The 25,438-nt window shown below is 41.4% G+C and overlaps 1 protein-coding gene across 4 annotated transcripts in view; it reads left to right on the top strand.

Moving 5' to 3' along the window:
• Positions 1-25,438, top strand: part of ctif (CBP80/20-dependent translation initiation factor) — a 233,642-nt gene that overhangs the window by 120,508 nt on the left and 87,696 nt on the right. For all 4 annotated transcript variants that reach the window (XM_043717817.1, XM_043717726.1, XM_043717902.1 and 1 more), the window contains one exon: positions 8,260-8,335. In XM_043717817.1, the coding sequence (XP_043573752.1) occupies positions 8,260-8,335 (76 nt within the window). The remainder of the gene's footprint in view (positions 1-8,259; positions 8,336-25,438) is intronic.

Below are 25,438 nucleotides of genomic sequence, written 5' to 3' on the forward strand. Positions count from 1 at the left end.
GAGAACCATATCCCACAATCTCCCTCTTGGATGCTCTCAAAATGAACACATTGTTTTCTGAGACTGAGAGGAAGGAAAGCAGTCTATGGAGGAGCATTCTTCAGAACTCTGCATGAACAATCCTAGATAGGAAACCCCACTGCATGAGAAGTTGCATCCTGTTCTCCAGTATTATGTGTACTCAGGATGCAGACATTACTGGCAAGCTTGACATTTGTTGGCCATCCCAGCTTGTCCTGTGAAGATGGTGATGGAGCTTCTTCTTGTTTAATAGTGTGAGAAGACTGACTTGCTGGGCCTATTCATAGAGTAGTTAAAAATCAACCACATCTGTTACTCACAGAGAACATTCTTTACTGGTCTGTGTAGCTTCATAGAAGGGGGTCTGAGTTCTACTTCACATATGCATTTTTTTTCTGCATTTATAAATTCGGTGCTGGAACCCTCTGCTATGATTTCACTATGGTTTTGGCATTGAATATGCAATATTCTGTCAGATGGAGCACAGGCCAAATGCAAAGTTTAACTTTCTATAACCTTCCCCATGTAGTGACCTCTGGTACGTCAGTGATCATATCCCTCAGTATCTACCTCTCTAAGATCATTGCCACAATATCATGAGCAGTTTTGTGGTGAAGATCCACATGACACAAGCAGCAGTGTTCTAGTTTACATGGAGTTACATTTGCTGACTGTCGACAAGATTTGAATCAAGATTCCTTGGATGAATGGACAATTAATTGCTATGATCTGTGATTATTCACTGTTCCATCCAGCCTCCTATATTTGAGCGTATTTTGGTTCTTTAACCAAGTGCTACTGGATCACAATTACATTATTTGCATCGAAACCTTTTCTAAAGTGTGGTGCCCAAAGCTGATGAAGACGTCCAAATGAGGCTAAACCAGTGTTCAGTGTATGTTTAAAATGACATCCTTGCTTTTATGCTGTCTGTCTCAGTTAGTGTAGCCTAGGATGCTATATGTTTAATTTATGTATGTTCTCAACCTATTTTGTCAGGTTCAATAATTTATGCAACATTTATACCCAGGTCCCTCTGCTGCTGCATCCCTTGGAATTGTACCCTTTCTTTTAGACCATGTCTCTATGTTCTTTCTACCATAATTAATCATTTCTCAATATGCTGCATTAAATTTGATTTGGTACTTGTCTACCAGTTTCACCAATTTGATTATGTCCATTAGAAATTCTGCACATTTCTCACTACAGGTCACAATGCTTCCAACTTTCATATCAACTGAGCATATTGAATTATGCACTAGATAACAAGATCTAGGTACAAATGTACATCAGGAAGAGGAAGGATCCCAAAACTGACCCCTGAGAAACTCCATGAGAAACCTTCCTCCAGCTGGGAACTATCCATTAACCACTGTTGTCTCCTTGACTCAGCCAGTTTTGTATCTGTCTTACTATTATTCCTTTTTTGCTGACAAGGCTGTTGTGTGGCACTGTATCAAATGCCTTTGGAAATTCATTATACGACTCCCAACAGTATTATCATTATCAACTCTCCTTTGTTATAGCTCCAAAAATCTCCAGCAAGGTAGTTAAACATGACTTGCCCATAACAAATTAGGAGAATCATAAAAAAACAATATGCAATAAAGTACAGCACAGTAACAGGCCCTTCAGCCCACCAAGCCTGCGCCGACTTCTTATTTAGACTTACTACTTATTGACCATATGGGGTTTCTATCCCTCTGTGTGCCTCCCGTTCTTGTGTCTACAAGATACCCCTTAAACGTTGCTAACCTGCCTGCTTCCACCACCTCCACTGGCAGTGTGTTCCAGGCACCCATCACCCTCTGTGTGAAAACGTTTCCCTGTACTTCTTCCCGAAACTTTCTCCCCCTCACCTTGAACCTGTGCAGTCTTGTAGTTGACGTTTCCATCCTGGGAAAAAACATCCTCTGACTACCTAGCCTAGCTATGCCTCTTAAAATTTTCTTGACGTCTATCAGGTCGCCTCTCAGCCTCTGTCTTGTCAGTGAAAACAGTCCAAGTTTATCCAACCTCTCCGCATAATTAAAACCATCCAGATGAGGCAACATCTTGGTAAACCTTCTCTGCACCCTCTCCAAAGTATCCATGCCCTTCTGGTCGTGTGGCAACACGAACTGCACGTAAGATTCCAGACGTGGCCTAACTGAAGTTTTACACAGCTGTAACATAACTTACCAGCTTTTATATTTGATGCCTCAGTCAATGAAAGCAATTGTACTGTATGTCTTCTTGACCACAAAATCCACCTGTGTTGTCACTTTCGGGGATCTGTGGACCTGTATGCTGTGATCCCTCACTGTGTCAATGCTCCTAAGGATTCTGCAATTTAGAGTATAATTCGCACACTTGAATTTGATCACCTTGCATTTGTCAGATTAAACTTCTGCCGTTTCTCTGCCCAAATCTGCAATCTACCTATATCCCGCTGTGTTCTTTGACAATCCTCCTCACAATCTGCAGCTCCACCAATTTTGGTGTCATTCCCCAAACTTCCTAATCAGACCACCAACATTTCCTCCAGATCATTTATATATAATTACAATCAATAAAGGTCCCAGTACTGAACAATGCAGAACACCATTAGTTACTGATCTCCATTCTGAAAAGCACCCTTCCACCACTACTCTATCTTCTGTGACCGAGCCAGTTTTATATCTATCTAGCCAGCTCACCCTAGATCACATAGACTCTACCTCCTTTGCCAGCCTGCCATGAGATACCTTATCAAATGCCTTACCAAAGTCCATGTAGACAATACCTACTCCCTTTCCCTCATCAATCATTCTTGTCAGTTCTTCTTAAAACCCAATCAAGTTGGTGACACATGGTCTTCCCCACACAAACATATGCTGCGTATCACTAACAAGTCCATTTGCTTCCAAATGTGACCAAACCCTGTCTCTCAGTGTCTTCTCCAACAGCTTACCCGTCACTGCTCATAGACCTGTAATTTCCTGGATTATCTGTTTTCCTTCTGAAGCAAAGGAACAACATTGGCCATTCTCTAGTCCTCTGGAACCTTGCCTGAGGCCAAAGAGAATGCAAAGATATCTGTTAAGCTATTTCCTCTCTTGTATCCCACAGGATCCAGGGATAGATCCCGTCTGGGCCTGGGAACAGGTCTACCTTACTGTATTTCAAAACACCCAACATTTGCTCCTTTATTATTTTGACCCACTTAAGTGTATTCAGATACCTTTCCCTAATCTCAATATCCCTCACATCCCTCTCTTTCTTTGGTAATTACTGACATAAAGTACTCATTAAGGATTTCACCCATTTCCTTTGGATCCCCCCTTTATCCTTCACTACCTTTTCCCTAGCTACCCTCTTGCTCCTAATAAAATGCCTTGTGACTCTCCTTAACCCTGCTAACCAAGGATATTTCATGGTTCCTTTTAGCCCTTTTAACTCCCTGTTTGAGCTCCATCCTGTTTTCTCTATATTCTTCTATATTTAGTTGCCTAGACCTTAGGTATGCTTCCTTATTTTTGACTAAGCTGATAATTCTACCTGTCATTCAAGGTTCCTGAATCTTGCCATTCTTGTCCTTCATTTTTATAGGACTCTAAACACTTGCACATGTAAGATGTGAATTTACCCTCAAACAGCCGCTCCCAATCCACATTCTCCAATTCTTGCCTAATTTGGTTATAGTTGCCCCAATTTTGCACCTTCATCCAATGTCCATTCTTGTCCTTATACATAAGTATCCAAAAACTTACAAAATTATGGTCACTATTCCCAAAATGCTCCCCCATGAAACTTTGATCACTTGGCTGGGCTCATTTCCCAATACAGGTTCAATATGGCCTCCCCTTGTTGGGACTATCCACATACTGTTTCAATAAACCTTCCTGGTCACTCCTAACAAATAGCTCCCCATCCAAACTCTAGGCACTAAGGGACTCCCAGTCAGTATGAGGGAATTTAAAATCACCTATCAGAACAACCCTGTTATTTTTACATCTTTCCAGAATCTGAATATATATCTCTTCCTCTATCTCTCATGGGCAGTTGGGAGATCTGTAGTGTAATCCAGCTTTGTGATTGCACCCTTCCTATTCCTGAGCTCTACCCATAATGCCTCACTGCAAGATCCCTCTAGGGAGTCCTCCCTCAACACAGCTGTGATATGCTCCCTCACTTCTTTTGCTTCCTCCTCTGTCTCGTCTAAATCACTGATACCCCGGAATGTTGAACTGCCAAATCTGTCCCTCTTTCAACTATTTCTCTGTGATACCATCAACATCACAATTACATTCATTAATCCAGGCTCTAAGTTCACCTGTCTTACCTGCTATAGTTCTTTCTTTGAAACAAATAGAATCCCAGCCTCCAATTCCACTGAGCTGAGCAACTTCACCCTGACTGCTCTTAACTATACTTGACTTAGACTCAAGCTCTTCCCAAGTCTCTATACTCACTGATCTAATGTTCTGGTTCCCAACCCCCCATCAGACTAGTTGAAACCTTCCAAAGTGGCACAATAGACCCTCCCTGCCAGGGTATTGGTGCCCCTCCAGTTTAGTTGCAACACGTCCTTCTTGTACGGGTCCTACCTTCTCTGGAAGACATTCCAATGATCCACAAGTCTGAAGCCCTCCCCCTTACACCAACTCTTAAGCCATGTATTCAAGTGTACTGTGTCTGTGTTCCTCACCTCAGTAGCACATGGCATGGGAAGTAATCCTGAGATTACGACCTTAGACATCCTGCTTTTTAGTTTACTACTAAACTCCCTAAATTGTCGTTGCAGGACCTTGTCATTTGTGCCAATATGGTCAATGACTTCTGTCCATTTCCCTTCTTGTTTCAGGGTGCCCTGTACCTGCTCAGAGATCTCTATGCCCTGGCAGCAAGGAAGCAAGATACCATCCTGGAGTCTTTCTTGCGGCTACTGATGTGCCTGTCTGTGCCCCGATTATTGAATCTCCAATTACCATTGTTCTGCTACACTTTGTATAGCAGGGCCAGACATAGGGCCGCTCCTGTGCCTGCTGCTGCTGTCACCTGATGGGCCAATCCCTTTGTCAGTCTCAAATAGAATGCTTGTTTGACAGGCGGACAGCTGCAGGGGGCTTCCACATTTTCCTGTACCTTAGGTATGACCATGTTTCTATGAATCCTATCTATGTCGCTGTCCACCATTTGTGTGTTCCTCAAACTGTTGCTCAAGCTGATCCATTTGTTCAGTGAGCAGATGAAACTGGGTGCCCTTCCTGCAGGTGTAATTATCTGGATAGCCTCCATGTCCATGATTGCCTACATCTCGTAGGTGGAACACAAAGCACCACCAACTGAGATGCGTAACCCTCTGTTAATTTTTAGGTGGCTAATTAAAATTTTAGTTATTACTTTTGAACAAATAGCATCCCCCAACTTAATATCTGAACTCCCCGTACTAACCAGAAGATACACTAACTGTACCAACCTTTAGAAAAACTGAGACACACATACCCTGTACTGCAGTGTGATTCCTTCATCTGTAGCCATGATGTGGAGGTGCCGGTGTTGGACTGGAGTGGACAAAGTCACATGACACCAGGTTATAGTCCAACAGGTTTATTTGAAATCACAGGTTTTTGGAGCAATGCTCCTTCAGGTGAAGTCTGTTGGACACCAGGTTGAAGTCACCTGGTGTCATGTGACTTCTGACTTTGTTCAACTGTTGCACTGGATTAATATGAACTAGCGCCTGATCAGTACCAATCCATCGGGAACTCTGCCCCCATATCTCCCTGTGACTTCAGCAGGGTACTTCCCCGGAATGGGTAGCTGCTGGCTCCTCCTGAAAGGAACCTGCCTGAACCAAAATTAGGCCTGAGAGCCCCCACGCTCAATTTTAAATCATCCCTAGTACAGCCTCTTACCTCTGGCTCCTGCTGAAAGAAATGTGCCTGAACTGAACATCATGTCAAACTTCAAACGTTAACTCTGTTTCTCTCTTCACAGATGCTGCCATATTGTTTTTTATTCCTTAGCAAATCCATACTAGCTCTCTTTAATTGACATGCCTTTTCTCAAGTGACAATTAATTTTGTTCTGACTTATTGCATATAGAGAAAAGTCAGTGACTGGCGTCTGTCGTTGCTGGACTGACTAACCTTAACACCTTCTTTTGACAAAGATTTGCAATTCTCCAGCCCTTTGGCACCAATGTCAGTCCAAGGAAGTTTAGAAAATTATGGCCTCATTTATGTTAACTGCTAGTTTCTTTTCAGACTCTTGCTTTGCTTATCTTGTGTGTTTTTTACTTCTGCTCTGAACCTTCTGAATCTTTGTCATGTTATCCACTGTCATCGCTCATAAACACACTTCTTCCTCCTTCATCTTACGCTCTATCTCTTCAGTCATCTAGGGACCTCTGGACTTGGTTGCCTTGCGTTTCCACTACATAGGAATATACTTTTGTCGAACTGAAGGCAAACCATTCTTCACATTTTGCCTGCCGACCTTTGATTCCAATTTATCTGACCCACTCTCACCCTGTTAGAGTTGGCATTTCCTTGGTTAATTATTCTTATTCTAAGTCATTCCTTGCCCTTTTGTACAATCCACCTAAACGTAATGATGCAGGGATAGCTCTCCTTCAAATGTCCTCCCATTGAAACATAGATCACCTCATTGCAAATAACGAGGTATAGCAGTAACTCCTTTCTCATTGAAATGTCTGACATGCTATTTATCTTCCTCTATCATCAATACTGAAAGTAATTAGTCAGCATGTCCTTCATTTCTTTATTTCGACTGTTCTACCACATTTATGACTTTTACATGGGCCTACGTTGGCCCTGACTACTCACTTCTATTGTTGCTCGATTTGATATTACTTGCAAGTTTCTTTCCATAATGCTCTTTCAGCTCTTAAACACCTGGTAAATGCAGATTGTATTTGTGTAAAGCAGTGTGTGGTCCTCCTCGTTTGATTTTCCTTTACATGCTGCACCTACATGATCCAAACAATCAATAATTGTTCACAGAATCTCTACACCGTGGAAGCGAGCCGTTTGGCTCAAGTTTACACCAACCCTCCGAAAAACATCCCACCCAGAACCAACCCCCTCTCTATTCCTGTAACCCTCCAGATCCCATGGCCATTCCACCTAACCTGCACATCTTTTGACTGTGGGAGGACACCGAGCACCAGGAGGAAACCCACGCAGGCACAGAGAGAATGTGCAGGCACTACACAGACAGTTGCCCGAGGGTGAAATTGAACCTGGGTCCCTGGCACTATGAGGCAACAGTGCTAACCACTGAGCCACCGTACTGTTCAACAAAAATACTTAAGTTGAAAACACCTCCAGGGAAATAGATGCATTCTGCAAAAACATGTGTTTCATTGTCAGTGTTGGGGCAAAGCTGCGTACTGAGTTGCAGTGTCAGAAATACTGCAATTGCTTGAATATCAGCTTTTCCTTTGTGCCTGTAAGGATTGATGGACTAATACTGCTCTTTTTATGGAAGAGATTAATCTGCCATGTGCTTGTAAAAAGGTTTTGAATTTTCCTGTTTCAACCCAAAACCACTGATCTCTGAATTATCCGAAAGGAGAGCTGCTTATGTCGATATGGCTTCACTGAAGCTCACAAATTTAAAAATAAAACCATTTTAATGTTCCGTTACTCTTTAAATGGAGTAATTTAGGCATTATTTTTAAGGCAGCTGATTTTATTGGAACAGATAAACGGCTTTGGAGAAAAACAGGCAAGGAAGTTCATGAGAGAACTCTACTACAGTATCACCATCTTATTGTCGGTTCAGAAATATTGACTGATTTTTAAATAAACTTTTCTCAACTGTTTCTACTTCTGCTTTCTATGACTCAGTCGGTTAATGTACTCCAAAGAATTCTACTGGGAGGATCATGGGCAAATTAATTTTTCACTTGATGGGTCATTGTTTTTGTCTCCTCATCACTCTGCAGTAAGGGAAATGAATGTACTGTAAGGGGAATTCTACAGTGAATGGGTGGATGGAAAAATTAAATTGTAGCACAAGGCGGGATAGGAGGAAGAACTTAAGTATTTTAAAAATTGCAAATGGTATTTATGAAAGGGAATAGGTGAATTCTGCAAACACATGTATTCATTCTCTGTGTTGGGGAGAAGCTGCCTACTGAGTTGCAGCAGTCAGCACCTTCTTGCTAGAACATCATCAGCCTTTCCTTTGTGCCTGTGGAGATTGAAAGTCTCTGGACTAATGCTGCTCCTCTTGTCATTTGTGCAGGATGGTGAAGGGAAAGTTTGAAGAGGATGGAAACATTACCTTGAATGACCTGGAGAAAGTGCTTCCTGTGCGGCAGGTACATGTGAATGTCATACTGCAAACCCGTTTACATTCTCCATATTGGAGTCAGATCAGGATTTGGTGCTTGAAAAGGCAAAGTTCTATGGAATATCAAGTGGATGTGGCTGTGGAATAGGGAGCAAGGTTTTTCTCATGTTAATTGTTATTTTGAAGCTTTATAGTTGGGACTCTACAGTGTAGCTTGTCCCTTCAATTCTGTAGTTTGGGTTGGAATCTGAAAATAACTGGGCTGAAAATTATTATGTAGCTTTGTAAGGGTAAGTGCAACTGATGCTGTACATCTGGTTTAAATCCTCATACAATGACATGCCTGCAGCTTCAGGAGTAACTAAAACCACTGAAAGCAATTACTTTCAGCAGTGCTGTGGCCTGATAGATCTGGGGAGTTGAAGAGTTTAAAATTTTGTAGCCTGTTCTGCCATCTAGTGACTATGTTTAAAATTACCACACCATATTGGATGTACGGAAGAGATTTCGTTAAATCCTAATGTCCGGTGGAAAAGGCATCATGTGTCGGCGTAACCTTGGTGGGCCGAAGGGCCTTTTCCTCTGATATTCTGCTCTTTGTACTCTAATATGCAAAATGTGGGGAACAAACAGGACTTGGATACTTAATCAAAATGCTCAGAGAGTTGATGTAGACAAAACAGGCTGGATGGCTTCCTTCTGCACTGTAATAATTCTGTGATTCTGAGATGTGCAGATGCCAGAAGTTGCAGTTTGATTCACTCCTTAATAGTGAGCATTGTTAACCTCATTGTGGGTGTTTCTTGGTACAAAATCCTATAAAGATTTGGGAAGTGCATGGTTACAATTTTTACAATGAATGAAAATCTTGAGAATGATTGCAGAAAGATAGCAATGACCTGATAGATCTGACTATCAGTGGTCATTGTACAGTACAAACTGAAGGTGATCACTGAAAGAATTTAAGCAGAGAATAGAAAAATGTTGTCCAGACAGAGACTGGTCAGAATGTAAAACTGTCAGCAATGAACTATTGTTAAAGCAGAGCCACTGAACATTCTTAAAAGAGAATTTGCTATTAATACCAGCAGGGAGAAGAGGATTAGACTCTGGATTATGTAGAGAAAACTACTGCCTCTCATGTTTGCATTGAGAACCACTTGCTGCTCAGTTTGACGACATGTGGCAATTAATATCTTATTCTTTTTGTGATTGTCAACCCAGCTACAGTCCATAGCAAGGTTCGATTTTCCTTTATTCTTTCATGGAATGTGGACATCGCTGGCAATGCCAGTATTTGTTGCCCACTCCTGATTGCCTTTGAACTGAGTGGCTTGCTAGGCCATTTCAGAGGACAGTTAAGAATCATTACATTGCTGAGGGTCTGTAGTCACATAAAGGCTCCTTTCTCTGAAAGGCATTAGTGGGGTTTTGCAACAATCAATGATAGTTGTCACAGATATCTTTACTGAGGCTAGAATTCAATTCCAAATTTATACCCCAATTGAAATTCTTCCACCTGTCGAGGTTTCATATGCAGTCCAGCTCAATTCCCACTATCTTCCATATCTGCCACACACTTCAAAAGGATGCATGGACAATCCCGATGGAAATACACATGAAGACAATTAGTATTAATAAACACTACATTTTGAATCATGTGAAACTTCACAACAAAGAAACAAGGGCAACAAAGGAGGGAAAAGATCAAAGTGAACATTGAAGGGATGGAATGTAGAAATCATTGAATTCCATATAGTGTGGAACCAGTCTATTCAGGCCCCATTTGATCCAGTTCCACAATTCAGTACGATTCACGGCTGATCATGTAACTCAATAGCCTGTTCCTGCCTTCCTACTATATTATTTGATCTACCCCATACCCTTAGACTATGACCCCTGGTTCCAGACTCCCCTTCCCCCAAACATCTTTCCTGCACCTATCCTGTTTTAGTCCTGTTGAATTTTTTTATAGGGTTCTACTAGATCCGCACCTTAACCCCCAACTTCTTCTGAACTCAAGTGAATACAGCCCTAACCAATTCAATCTGTACTCATACGTCAGTCTTGCCGTCCCAGGAATTAATTTTGGTAAATCTTTGCTGAATCCCTCTATAGCAAGAACATCCTACCTCAAATAAAGGGTCCAAAACTGCACACAGTATTACAGGTGAGGTCTCACCAAGACCTTGTCCAATTGCAGCAAGACATCTTGTTCCTGTAACTGAATCCTCTCTATAGAGATTGGAACGATGTCAGCCAGGTGGATCTCATAGAATATTAGTTCCCTGATTGGATCAGATTAATAGCCCCAATTGGGGAGTCCTGGCTGACAGATATAAACAGGATTGTCAGAGGTTCTGCTCACTAGGAGCCAGCCCTGTGCTGGCTGGGTCAGAGTCATGTACTACGTGCGTGTAACTAAAGGGTGACTTGGTGACAGGATACTGACCTTCGTGAAGTTATTTCACTCCCACTATGAAGGCCAAAGTACAGTTTGCCTTCTTTACTGTCTGTTGCACCTGCATGCTTACTTTCAATGTATAAGGACAGCCAGGTCTTACTGGATGTTCTCACTCTCACTCTCACACTCTTACTCTCACTCTCTCTCTCTCTCTCTCTCTCAATTTACAGCCATTCAGTTAACTATTAACTTTCCTGGGTTTTTTTTAGATAAACGTACCTTCATCCACATTATACTACATCAGCCATGCATTTGCTCACTCATTCAGCTTGTGCAAGAGATTCTTAAGTACTGTGCTCAATCTAACCCATTTAAAGAATGCTATTTTGTTTAATACCTTTTAAAAGGGTCAGGAGTCTGGAATTGTTTGAGATTTTCAAGCCAATTACTTTGCCAAAGATAGATTAAATAACACACCATGTTAGCCATCTAACCTAATCACTTACAGTACATATTCTTAGCATGGGATTTTAAGTGGCCAAAGAAAATCTCTGAGGTTTTCCTCACCTTGTATCTATGTGTTGCATTTTTATAGAAAGAACAGGAAGAGACCGGATTTTTGGCAGTGTGGAGGAACAGAGGGATCTTGGTGTTCAAGTAAATAGATCCCTCAAAGATGCAACCCAAGTGGATAGGGTTGTTAAGAAAGCATTTGGTGTTTTGGCTTTCATTAACAGGGGGATCGAGTTTAAGAGTCGTGAGGTTTTGCTACACCTCTGCAAATCCCTGGTGAGACCACACTTGGAATATTGAGTCCAGTGCTGGTTGCCCTACTATAGGAAAAATAGAGAGGCTTTGGAGAGGGTGCAAAGAAGGTTTACCAGGATGCTGCCTGGACTGGCGGGCTTGCCTTATGAAGAAAGGTTGAATAAGCTTGGACTTTTCTCTCTGGATTGAGGTATACCAGATAATGAGAGGCATGGATAGAGTCAATAGCCAGAGACTTTTCCCCAGGGCAGGGTTGATTGGGACGAGGGGTCATAGTTTGAAGATATTAGGAGGAAGGTATAATGAGGTAGGTTCTTTACGCAGAGAGTTGTGAATGCAAGGAATGCGTTGCCAGCGGTGGTGGTGAAAGCAGAGTCATTAGGGACATTTAAGTGCCTGCTGGACATGCACATGGACAGCAGTGAATTGAGGAGTACGTAGGTTAGGTTGTTTTATTTTACATTAGAATTAATCCTGGGCACAAGATCGTAGACCGAAGGGCCTGTTCTGTGCTGTATCTTTCTATGTTCCATGTTCTAGACTTTATTAAATGGAAATTATTAAACCAAAGGGTATGCTGGAGCAGAGAAATCTGGTGTAAGGAATTAAAGGTGGAAGGACAAGTGGAGGGAACAGTTAATAATGGATACAGTAGCCCCTGGGATTGATTTGATTAGAATACTTACAGTGTGGAAACAGGCCCTTCGGCCCAACAAGTCCACACCGACCCTCCGAAGAGCAACCCACCCAGACCCATTCCCCTACACTTACCCCTCCACCTATCACTACGGGCAATTTAGCATGGCCAATTCACCTAACCTGCACATTTTTTGGACAGTGGGAGGAAACCGGAGCACCCAGAGGAAACCCACACAGACACTGGGAGTATGTGCAAACTCCACACGGACAGTTGCCTGAGGTGGGAATTGAACCCGGGTCTCTAGCGCTGCCAGAGTGGCATAGAATACAATGGCAGGGAGGTTAGACTGATTTTGCAAAAGATTTACTTCAACCTCAGCTGGAATATTATGAACAGTTTGGTACCATGCTTTAGCAAGAATGTGAACGTATTGAAGAGAATGCAGAAGAGGTTAATGAGAATGGGTCTGGAGATGAGACACTTCAGTTATTAAGATAGTTGGTGACATGTAGAGGTTTTGGAGAAGTTGGAACTCCTTTTCTTGGATAAGACTAATAGCAAGTTAGAAGTTTGTTAGAAGTTTTCAAAATCATAAGGGTTATGGACAGAAAGGTGGGAAGGAACTTTTCCTGCTGATAAAAGGATCTAAAACAAGAGGGCACAGATTTAAACTGATTTGCAAATGAAGTAAATCCAATTTGTGAAAAAAACTTTTTCACGCTGCAAATGATTTAGGTCTGAAGTGCACTGCCTGGAAGCGTGATGGGAACACGTTCAGTCAAGCACTGAGGACAGCTATAGGTGATTGTTGGAATAGAAACAAATGCAGGGTTATGGGGAAGTGGTGGGAAAACGGCACTAATTCGTGAGGCTCATTTGGCAAGCCAGTGCAGACACAATGGGCCGAATGGCTTTGATCTCCATAGGAACAATTCTGTGGGTCTGTTGTAATCTACTTGATAACATTCGCTACAATTAGTCAACAATTCCATGTGATGACCAAGGTGGAAGAAGGTGAACTGGAATGATGTCAGTGTGTTTTTCTCCAGCACTTCCAATGAAGGAGTAACTTCAAATAACTTGCCTTTATAGAATGAATTGAGTTCAACTACTCATGATGGTAGGGAGATGCGTGTTTTAGAGAATAACTATTGAGGCCATTAGTGCCATTTCATGTTGGTTTCCTTTGTCCCAAACTAGCTGAGTATAGACATCTCATCTGTGGTTCCTTTGTATAGATAGCTGAGTTACACCAACACAATACAAGGAGTGTGGCATTCCAGGGGAGTGACCATAAGACTTTGCCCCATGGTTACTCCTGATCAGAGCTTTCCAGAAAGTGTACCTTTCAAAGAATATATAATCAAGAGAATTTTGTTACTGTTTATAAACAAAAATGAGTATCTTTCTTGTCATACCTTCCAAAATTCAGCTGTACCTGCACAAACTGTTGCAAAGTCTCCCTCTTTCCAAACCCTGATATTGAACAAGGTTTATACGTAACATTAATAAGGGGTTCAAAGTGTGTTTCCAATACTTTAAAAAAATGTCTGCAGTCTGGCTTTTCGGATCCTCATTGAGATCTAGGCAGTGTTACGACATCTTTCTCCAGTACTGAAAGTTATATGCTTAAAATCTTTCTCAATCTTCTGCTACTTCATAGTTTTGCCACTGAGAGTGGAAAGAACCACAATTTTGTCTCACATTTCCATAGCAGGAAGGAGTGAAAAACTCTCAGCCATTTTGACTCACCCAGTAATTCAAAGTTGCAGACTGCTTTTTAAAAACTTATTTCTTCCAATGGTCGGCTCTCTTACAGCTGTGAAAGTCCACGCATTATCAGCTGCATTATTCCTGATCTTTGTTTCAAGTGGTTGCATGGGCTGCACACACTGCGGAAGTAGAGGTCACATGACTGCGGCAAGTCAGCCACAATTTCTTTTCTCCAAACAGTAGTTGCTGTGGGAATGTTGTGAATTCGATTGCCAATAGGGACACTTTGTGCTGCCTGGGAAAGATGTTAGCCATGAACTTTGCATTGTATAATGAAAAATATTTCGTATAGGACTGTGGATCATGCAGAAGGAGAAATTGTATATTAAATCCATCACATTGTGTTTACCCAGCATCAGGCTAGAATTATTTGACACTTTTTTGATGCAACTTATGTTTGCCAGTGGGTGGCGACATTGTGTTGTGATTAATATGTATTGTAACTGTTGATTGCAAATTTTGACAGGGCTGCTCTCATTCTTTCCATGAGTAGAAGGAATTTGCAGAGCTGAAGGTTCTGCCTTTTTAGCACGACTTTGATGATGTGATACCTTGGCTCAGTGTAGCTCGATCACCACTGAGTCAGATGATTCACAGTTCAAGTCCCACCCAGAGGCCTTCGAGCAAAGACAGACAAGTAGGAAAATAAATAAAAATGTTCAGACTTAAAAAAAAGACTTAATGTCCCAGAGGAATTAGCTAAGCATCCTGTGAATAAACCAATCTTAACTATATGCTGGGCTTTGTTTTTAATGGGCTGGTGTTTACTCCGTCCGGTTATTCCCAAGTACTGTCTATAACATTGAAAATATTCTTTATTTTGAAAAATCTGGGTGAAGGGTGAATATATGTAATATAAGACAGCACCAAAGACAGAGCAGGTAAGGTATTTCATTTTTTAAGGCAGTAATTATCTATCAAATTTGAGTTTAAATACCTATAGATTGTAAAATATTTTGAGAGAATTTCAAAGCTCTGCAGTTTTGAGATTTTGTCAAAAAAAATGCAGTGGATTAAAAAGCCCCACATGATGTTACACCCATGTTATCCCTGGTAACATTAGAAACTAGTGTTGATATCACCGTATTAAAGAATCCAGCAAACATTCATTACAGCTGACGATTATGTACAAACATTACTTTTATAGACACCTAAGTTACAGAGTTACATTAAGCTATTATGTTACGACAAAGAAACATGTTTTCAGTAGCATGTCATGTATCAAGTGATCCTGAGTAAGACAGAATATTTGACCCTTTGGATCACATGTTGTGATACCATGATGATATCAAGAGTATATTTCTCAAATGATTGCTAACTGTGAAGGATGACAAAACAGTTGCCATTGGTTTCCCTTTATTATCAAAGTCTTTTGTATATATCTTTATATGAGAAATTATGAGAAAGGCAAGAGAAGTGGTCTACTGACAAAACAGGAGCAACGAAAGTAAGGACCACATCAGCCAATGCATTACTTTTAATGACTATCAAGCTAAGAAAGCTAGTAATGCTTATACCAATGACCTCACAGCAAGACCAGCGATAGCCATACCTTGTGTGTGTTGAGTTTTACATTCTAACTACCTGTGGAAGCTGATTTCCTCAGGTTCATCTTCAGAGTCCTTAAGTCTTAATCTTGGCCTACCTTGCAGCCTGTGTCCCAAGTTTAGGTTTTTATCCTTAGTACTGTTGTATCTGAGCTGATCTCTGATCTTGAATGTGTCAATTCCAGGCATTTTGCCTTATTATTAAGCATTTTATCCTCTCATTTGATGCCCATGATTTTCTGAATGCATCTCATGGAATACGTCCAGTTGCTTAATATGTTTGGTTTTGGTAGTTCGTGTCTCAGAGGCACTAGCAGGGTGTGTATTATTACAACTTTGTACACAGCAGTTTTGTTGTTAGTTTGATTCCTCAGCTGCTTCTTTTCATTCCATTACATAAATAAGCCAGTGCTGAGCTTGCTTTGGCAATTCTGCTTACCACCTTGCTGTCAGTACAGACATTTCAAGCGATTGTGCTTCTGGGGCAGTTTGTTATCCACTCAGTCTTCAAGAATGTCATTGACAGTTACAGTAATACCGTGCAGTTAGAAATTGGTGGTAGGTGAAGTATCTCTGTCTTCCTTAAGTTGATGGCTAGCCAATCATTGTCTGCTTCTAATGAAAAACAGCCCATGATACTTTGCCGACCATGCTCACAATGTAACACACAGACACAATTACAGAGGTCATAGATTAGATTAGATTACATTACAGTGTGGAAACAGGCCCTTCGGCCCAACAAGTCCACACCGACCCGCCGAAGCACAACCCGCCCCTACATTTACCCCTTACCTAACACTACGGGCAATTTAGCATGGCCAATTCACCTGACCTGCACATTTTTGGACTGTGGGAGGAAACCAGAGCACCCGGAGGAAACCCACGCAGACACGGGGAGAACGTGCAAACTCCACACAGTCAGTCGCCTGAGGCGGGAATTGAACCCGGATCTCCGGCGCTGTGAGGCAGCAGTGCTAACCACTGTGCCAACGTGCCGCCCATTGCCACCGTGCCGTGTGTTTTGACATTGCTGGACAGGTTAATTAGATACTGAAGCCGCCTACGTCCAACTGCAACAAGACCTGGACAATATCGAGGCTTGGGCTGACAATAGGCAATAACATTTGTACCCTACAAGTACCAGGCAGGTACCTGTTTCCAACAAGAGAGAATCTAACCGTCATTGTTTGGCAGCTGAAAGTAGGAGATTCTATGCCCTGCAAAGTTACCATTGTCTAGAAACTGAACTGGGCTGGCCAAAACAATACAGTGACTACAAGAGTAGATCAGAAGCTAAGAATATTGCACAAAGTAACTTACCTCTAGCAACTAAGAATGGGCAATAAATGCAAGATTTGTAGCTCAGGTTGAGGTTTAGGGCATAGGTTTGCTCGCTGAGCTCAGTGAGCAAACCTACACCCTAAATGGGCAATAAATCCTGGCCCAGTCAGCAAAGCCCATAACCCATGAAAGAAAAATGTGAGCACTGCTGAGGAGTTTGCATTTATTGTTCATTGCAGTTGTTCTGAGGTGATGATGATCAATATGGTTTTGTATCCATCAAGTCTTTATGCTGTTGACCTTTACACAATAGTGTACACTACTGGTACTTCAGGATGTGGACCCTGGAACAATAAAAAGAATCATCACATATGTTAAAAGTCAGCAGCAAGAGTGGCATGGAGGAACTGATGTTCTTCCTCTGATGTCAAAAGCATGTTCATAATTTCCCTGCAATTTGTTTCGCTATCGGGGGAAGGGCTGAGCTGGAGAAAGAAGGAAGGTTCACCACCCCCAGCCATTTAACCAGAGTATTGTGCACAGTTGAATCACAGAAACAAGAGTGAGAATAAACTACAGTTAGCATGCTATGACACTGACTTGAAGGATAATTATTACCATAAATCTTTTAAGGCTTAAAGGAAACTGCATCTCTGACCACGTTAAAAATCACACAACACCAGGTTATAGTCGAACAGGTTTAATTGGAAGCACACTATTTTTAAAAAAATCTTTTTTTAAAAGTTGCATTCTCGGGTTAGCTGTTAACAATGGTGATAGCTAGACAATATGTTGAAGGTGTTAGCCCCCTGTGTTTGCTGTAGAGAATGTAGAGAACACAGGGGGCTAAAACCTTCAACATATTGTCTCGCTATCACCATTGTTAACAGCTAATCCGAGAATGCAATTTTAAAAAAAGGGTTTTGTGATTTACACATGAAAGAAGTGAAACTATCACTGTATTCTAACAGATGAAAGGCTTAACAGACAATCAATTATTCAATGTATAATTTCAGTTACATCACACTGTAAATTTTTGCTATAAATTCTGTGTTACGATCGAGCCCTCCACTATCACCTGATGAAGGAGCATTGCTCCAAAAGCTAGTGTGCTTCCAATTAAACCTGTTGGACTATAACCTGGTGTTGTGTGATTTTTAACTTTGTACACCCCAGTCCAACACCAGCATCTCCAAATCTCTGACCACGATGACAACAAGAAGACTAGTTCTGACCAGATCAAACTGGAGGGGCCAGACATTTACAAGTATGACAGTCTTACTCTTCAACTATGTGGAATATTCATTAGATGCTGTTCCGATTTAATTTCCTCACTTTTAATATTCTGAAAGATTAAAGTTGCTCCTCCATTTAGAGTTGCAAATACAACCAACATTTGCAATCATACAATTCCCATTTATTATAATCTGCAACTTTGTTTCAAAATTTCCAGATTACCTCTGGGGTTACAGATTGTACCAAGTGCAAGAGGAAGGGGGGTCTGTCAGATTTTCCATAATTCAAAGGAATGTGGAACTCCACCATTACAAAGAAAAAGAGTAAGGAGAAACCAATGTCATTATTTAGCGTTAAAATCTTGGCAGTACAGTGATTTTGCAGTGACCACTGGTGCTCAGACGTGTGCACCATAGTGAAACACGAGTAGATCCAGCAGATCCTGGAGTAAAGCTACACTAAGAAGCCATTGTGTATTATAGAAGGTAAATGCAGTACGGGTTGGACTCTCATCTACACCATCAGCAACTGGTATTTATAGAGATGCCGAAAAAGGAACACGGACATATACATACACCCCAAAATAAAACAAGCCTATAGCAGGATTGTAATTAAATGTAAGGTTTCCTCCTTTTTAGCAACAGATAATGATGGGGTTATTGGTGCCTGGCTGAGTCTTTGAAACATATATTGTGTTTGGCTATAATTCACACCTGTGGAGTTGTTTCCCCTCCAGCTCAGATTTGCAAACATGTGGTTTGGTGTCAGATGTGCTTTTGTCAGGTTAGACCAATAAGTAATCAACCACCAACATCTGGTGAAGTGTGTTTTAGCAATACCTGCACTCCTAATGTAAAGTGCACAGGCACATTTAAGGGAAGAAAAAAGGTCTTTCATTTTAATGGTGTGATTGTCAGCTGTTGGCTTTGTACTAGGGCAGGGAAAACATTAAAGTGTATGCGGGGATTACACTTGACAGTTTTTATTTAGATATTGTTAGTAATTGGTGGGTTTGACACGGTCTGTCCCAGTCTGTTGAATAATCTGTTGAACACAAGTAGTCAGACAGTACAAAGAATTTTCTGTCGCATAATTTATTTTATGTATAATTTTAAAACATTAGTTTTTGGATGAATCTATATGGTGTTGAATATAAATTATGTCAGTGTAAGGATATGGGTTGTTTGCCTTCAGTTTGTCAGCAATATCTCACAGTACAATATGACAGATTTGGTGTGATGCTTTTTCTCATCTGTTGCAACAATGTGCCTAATTCTCATAGAGAACCCTGCCTCAATATCCCAGTTTTACTAACCTCTCATCCGGTGGCTGCCTTAGTTTAACTCAATACTGACTGGAAAAAGGTAATCTGAAGGGCTACAATCTTCTGCTGAGAGCCACCCTCCTCTTCCTCCTCCCACACTGCACACAGGTTGTCCTCTCTGCTACTTGTGCTCCACCTGTCATGCTGCAATCCAAGAGAAATGCTAACTAAAGCCCCTATTCCTGAAAGGATGCTTTCCCCAAACGTTCATTACAGCCCTCCTGGTTGCAGCAACCTTTTGGAACTCCCCTCAGAGCACAATACTTCAGCTCACGTAGTAGCACTCACTTGTGAGTTGGACAGTCAGCTCGGTGAACAAATGCGAAGTTGTCTGTTCGCCCATTTGAAGCTGGAGTGCCGAGGTGCATTTCATCTTGTATCTACCTGAGCCACGGAGAAAAGAAATTTCTATTGAACTTTGCTGGAACTAGACTCCTGATCCAAGGAAGGACATATCTCAAAGCCTTTCACGTACTGCTTCCAGTAATATTATGGAATAGATATTTTGTATTTCAAGTGAACCTACAAATAGCAATGAGCCAAGTAATTATTGCTTTTTTGGTGTGCAATTTACTGCTTGGGGTCAGAAATACTGAATGGGTTATTAAGATAACTGCCACCCCACTTCTAATATTGATGTGAGATCTTCAACATTCGTGTAAACCCCTAGTGCAGGCAGACAGGACTTTGGTTTAATGCTTATGCAAAGAACAGCAGTGGCTATAATGCAGCGATCTGACAGCTCTACAGAGGATTGTCAGCCTAGATTACATGCTCAAATCCTGGATTGGAACTCTCAAAATAACAGTACTACCAACTGATGCAAATTGACAGAAATAAAATGGCACAGTACCTACTCCACTGGCCCATTAGGGAAGAGCATCAACTTTGTCTCCGACACTCCCATTCCTCAAAAGAATTTTTTTAAAATGCTCAGGCCCTATTACACAGTGATACCTATACCCTGAGTGAAGATTACTTGTGGAAATATGCTTTTCTGTGACATCTAGCTTCTCAGGTTGAAGTTCTTAATCTGTGATGTTCTACAGTACCATGAATAATTAATTTTATTTCCATTTTACTTTCCCTTGCTCTCTCGCAACATGGACTTCTATTAGAACATTTCTATAGACTTCAGGACCCTCTGTTATAAAATGGGTGTTACGAGTCTATTCAAATATACAGAGAAATACAGCCCAGCCTGATCCTATACTCATTTAATGTCCATTCAGTTACTGGAAAGCGTCATTGGACAGCATTTAGAGCGCTACATGTTTCCCTTTCCCCTCTTAAGAGTGTACTGAAACTGTTGCATTCTTCCACTGCAGCCCTGGCAAAAAACAATTCAGTACAGATGCTAAAGCAAACACAGTGCTTTCTGGGTCTGTGCAGTGACTAAACCTCTCCAGGATAAGAGGGAATGCACAATAAATATGTAATTCTCACATCCCAAGAATTCCTTTGTAAAATATATTTACAGTACAATGGTTTAGGGGTTGTGTGATCGAATTAACAATCCAAAGGTGGAACTGAAATCCTACTAAGGGAAATTGTGTTAATTTAAATCAAACAACCGTGAAAGCTGATGAGTGTAAAAACCTTATTGGTTGAGACACCCTTACAGAGAATGGAAACTTTGGCCTACATGTGCCTCCAATCCAGCAATTTTCAGGTGACTCGGGACGAACAATAACTGTGAACTTACCACATCACCTATCGTGAGAACAAACGTTTTAAAGAAAAAATGAATGAAGACTTGATTTTCAAAAGCAAGGAATTTGCTGCAGGTTTTCACCAGCTGGGGTCTTTAAAACTGGGCTCAAGGACTTACTTTTGATTAGAGAGTAAGAAATAAATCAAAAATTCAGTGACAGTCAGAAACAGAGCAGGCCAAATGTCATTGGCAAACACTGCACGTAGGATGTACAGTTATAAAAGGCATTAAGAAACTAAGAGGATCATATTGAAGGTTAAATTTTATTTGTTGACATGCGCTGTCAGACTAATTCCACATTAGTGGGTTTAGCTATGGTCTTTTAAAGGGAATAATCAAACCTCTGTTCAAGGTATTATTAAATCCTAGGACTGGCTACAGCTACTGGGAGTGACTGTACCTTGAGCTCAGCATTGTAAGGTTCAGTAGGGAATTCCAAAAAAAATTATTTTGTTTATTTAAAGAGCAGCATGATTCTAGGTTTGATCCCTGGCCACTTTTGAATAAGATAACTTCAGCCAGAGTACCATTTTGAGCATTGTAGTTAATTCCATTACTACCGAGGGATTTCCTCCTATTTCCCCCAGTTGACTTCACTTCACCACACTCCACCAGAATTTGTCTGATTTCCTATTGGTCTAATGTATAATTGGAAAATCTCCAAAAGTCATCTGATATTTTCCAGAGCTCAACAGTTCCTTATTCTTTCCCCACTACCAACTGTTGTATCACAGAGCTCCACCGGTGACTGTCTCTGGCATTAAACTGGTGTATTTTGGAACCCTGCAGCATTTATACAACTCTGAATATCAACCAAAGCATCAGTGATTTCTTCCTTTAATTTCTTAAAATGTGCTGATCTGATCTTGGAGCTGGGTAGTATTCAATCCTTCCAGTATAATGTGTTCACTATCAGATTTTACAAGCAGGGCTTCCGAGTTGTGGGCATATGTATTCATGTGAGGCTACACTTCTTTAACCACTTTTTTTTTTAGTAATGAACTATTAGCAAATGCTTGCCTGGAGCTGAAGGTAATTCTGATACAGTGAATGCAGAGAAGAAAGAGGCAGTGTACTGTGACAAGTATGCCTCAATCTTTTGCATTTCTGATATGTATCATGCAATAAATATAATGTAAAAATGGGTCTTTCAATGTACATTATGAAGTTAAATATAGGCCTGGACCTTGCAATTGTAATGACTGTTGGCATTGCCATCATTGGAGGGCACGGTGGCTCAGTGGTTAGCACTGTTGCCTCACAGTGCCAGGGACCTGGGTTCAATTCCACCCTTGGGAGACTGTCCCTGTGGAGTTTGCACATTCTCCCTGTGTCTGCGTCAGTCTCCTCCGGATGCTCCGGTTTTCTTCCAAAGTCCAAAGGTGTGCAGGTCAGGTGAATTGGCCATGCCAAATTGCCCATAGTGTTAGGTGCATTAGTCAGAGAAAATGGGTCTCGGTGGGTTACTTTTCAGAGGGTCGGTGTGGACTTGTTGGGCTGAAGGGCCTGTTTCCATACTGTAGGGAATCGAATCTAATCTAATCTATTACTGAAACTGGCAGCAACTCAAGAGAAATCAGAGTTAATGTTTCAGGTCTGGTGACCCTTCCTCAGAGGAAGAATCACTGGACCTGAAATGTTAACTCTGATTTCTCTGCATGGACGCTACCAGATCTGCTGAGCTTTTCCAGTAACTTCTGTTTTTATTTCTGGTTTACAGCATCCACAGTTATAGAGTCATAGTCATAGAGATGTACAGCATGGAAATAGACCCTTCGGTTCAACCCGAACCGTGCTAGCCAGATATCCCAAACCAGTCTAGACCCACCTGCCAGCACCCGGCCCATATCCCTCCAATCCCTTCCTATTCATACACCCATCCAAATGCCTTTTAAATGTTGCATTTGTACCAGCCTCCACCCCTTCCTCTGGCAGCTCATTCCATACCTGTGCCACCCTCTGCGAGAAAAAGTTGCCCCTAATGTCCCTTTTATAACTTTCCCCTCTCACCCTAAACCTATGCCCTCTAGTTCTGGACTCCCCCACCCCAGGACAGAATTGCAAGCAATATTCCAAAAGTGGCCTAACCAATGTCCTGTACAGCCGCAACATGACCTCCCAACTCCTGTACTCAATACTCTGACCAATAAAAGAAAGCATACCAAACACCACCTTCACTATTGTATCCACCTGCAACTCTACTTTCAAGGAGCTATAACCCTGCACTCAAAGGTCTCTTTGTTCAGCAACACTCCCTAGGACCTTACCATTAAGTTCTTTCGGTTTTTATTGAGAGAAATATGACACTGCCACTCCTGGGTGAGACGGTCAGCTCAGTGACTAAGTTGGAGTCTGTCCTTTTTATGCCCATTTGAAAGTGCACTGCCCAGGCTGATTTTTTTTTAATCACAGTCCAGTTGCCAGTCTACTTCTGTTTTCTTTCATTACTACTGAGCCCTACATTTTTAGCTGGGAATTCCAAGCCCAGCTCATTCAGAAATGTGAAGCAAATGTAAAATAAGTGATGCAGGGTAGTTGGGGCGAAGGCAGATCGCACCTGCTTTTTGCAGCAGTCACTCTGCAGTGTTCTGAGCTTTCACAGCTGCTGTGCCAAGTGGTTTAGCTGTCACATAAGAACAGTGCCAACTGTGTAACAGGTGGGCAGGGTATCCAGGTAAATGATGATAGAGAGAGAGGGATTGAGCCAGTTTGTTGGCCAACAGTGGGAGATGAGTGTTGGGTCCAGTTGGGGATTGTCAAGTCCAGCAAGGGAGGGATGTTGGGGCCAGGGGATGGGGATTGGGGATGGCAAGGGAGGAATGAAAGGTGGGAGTGCGTATGAGATGGGTGACTGGGCCAAGGGATTGGTGGTGGTAGTGATAGAGGGTGCTGATTGTAGGCTGTGGTCAGGGGATTTAGTGGGACGGTGGGGGAAGAGGTGGGTGTAGCGAGTCACGGGGTCAGTCTAATAGTTATTTAGGAGTTAGACTAGACTTTTAATTGTCTAATCTTTCTGGGATAACTATTAATTGAACTGAAATAGAACCCTTCAAATTCTCCATCTTTAATGATTTTTTTCAGAGGATTCCAGATGTGCAGTATTGCCCATCAGAATCTACATTTCCCAGGCAATTCCCTCAGAATCTGCATGATCCCACAACTCCAATCTATATTGCTCCAACAACTATCTGGACATCAGAATGTCCAGGCTAAAGATTTTCACACTTAATCTTACTGTAAAAATCCTTGTTATACCTTGATGATCTATAATAATTTTTAACAGCACACTATGTTTAAAAATAATGCTAAACACTTTCATTGTAGACAGGCAGGAGGCTGGAAGAACACAACAAACCAGACAGCATCAGGAGGTGCAGAAGTCGACGTTTCGGGTGTAACCCTTCTGCACCTCCTGATGCTGCCTGGCCTGCTGTGTTCTTCCAGTCTCCTGCCTGTCCCTCCTGATGCTGCCTGGCCTGCTGTGTTCTTCCAGTCTCCTGCCTGTCTACTTTGAATTCCAGCATCTGTAGTATTTTTTTTGTCTCTAACACTTTCATTGAACGTGAAAATCTTATCTAATATTTGTGAAATTATAATTTTTTTGTCATAAAGGATTTTTAAAATGTGTAACTTATTACATTTGTTAATGATATTTTGGGTTCTGTATTAATCCAATCATAATTATTTAACTTGCTGATTGAAAATGTAACTTTATGGTGACAAATAATCAGTGCTTTTAATTCCCTGGTTTGCTGTCTGTGAGAATACTTCACTATGATTAGTTACTTATCGTGCTTGCTGATATCATTGCTGCTGGATCTGGAAATCCCTTTACTTAATGCCAGATTTAAACTGCTATCAGGCAATTAAAAATTCATGCCACAGACACCATTAGATCTTGGTCGGGTGGTTGCTTTGAAGTGGTGTTGCTTCACTGCTGAGTGCAAAGTCGAGCCCATAGTTTCAGGTTTCTCCCCACTACCCTGAACATCATTTGCCAATGGAAGAATATAAAACTGAACATGTCCTAATCAGCATTTCTATGAAATGAAGCTGCCATCAGAAATGAATAAATTTCCTTGCTCTGGGGCGGCCAGTAGGAACTGAGAAGTATCAGTGCATCGTGATATCTTTTAATTGCTTGTTCACTGAAATAACATATAGCAAAATAACGCATTTTCAAGTATCCCCAAAATCCTAACATTGTAAGATTTTGAGATTCACATTAACTTGAGTTGCAACACCGCATGAATGAGAAAAAGTGATTGGAAGGAGACATTCACAGGATGGACGTAATGTAAACATTAAAAAACATGCTGTAAACACTCAGCAGGTCAGGCAGCATCTGTGGCAAGAGAAACTGTGTTAACATTTCAGGATGAGTTTTCAGATGTTCAGCAAATGTCTTGATGCATTTACCCTATCATGGTCAGTTTAAGAACAT

Source organism: Chiloscyllium plagiosum, chromosome 1 (genome assembly GCF_004010195.1).
Source record: "Chiloscyllium plagiosum isolate BGI_BamShark_2017 chromosome 1, ASM401019v2, whole genome shotgun sequence".
NCBI lineage: Eukaryota > Metazoa > Chordata > Chondrichthyes > Orectolobiformes > Hemiscylliidae > Chiloscyllium > Chiloscyllium plagiosum.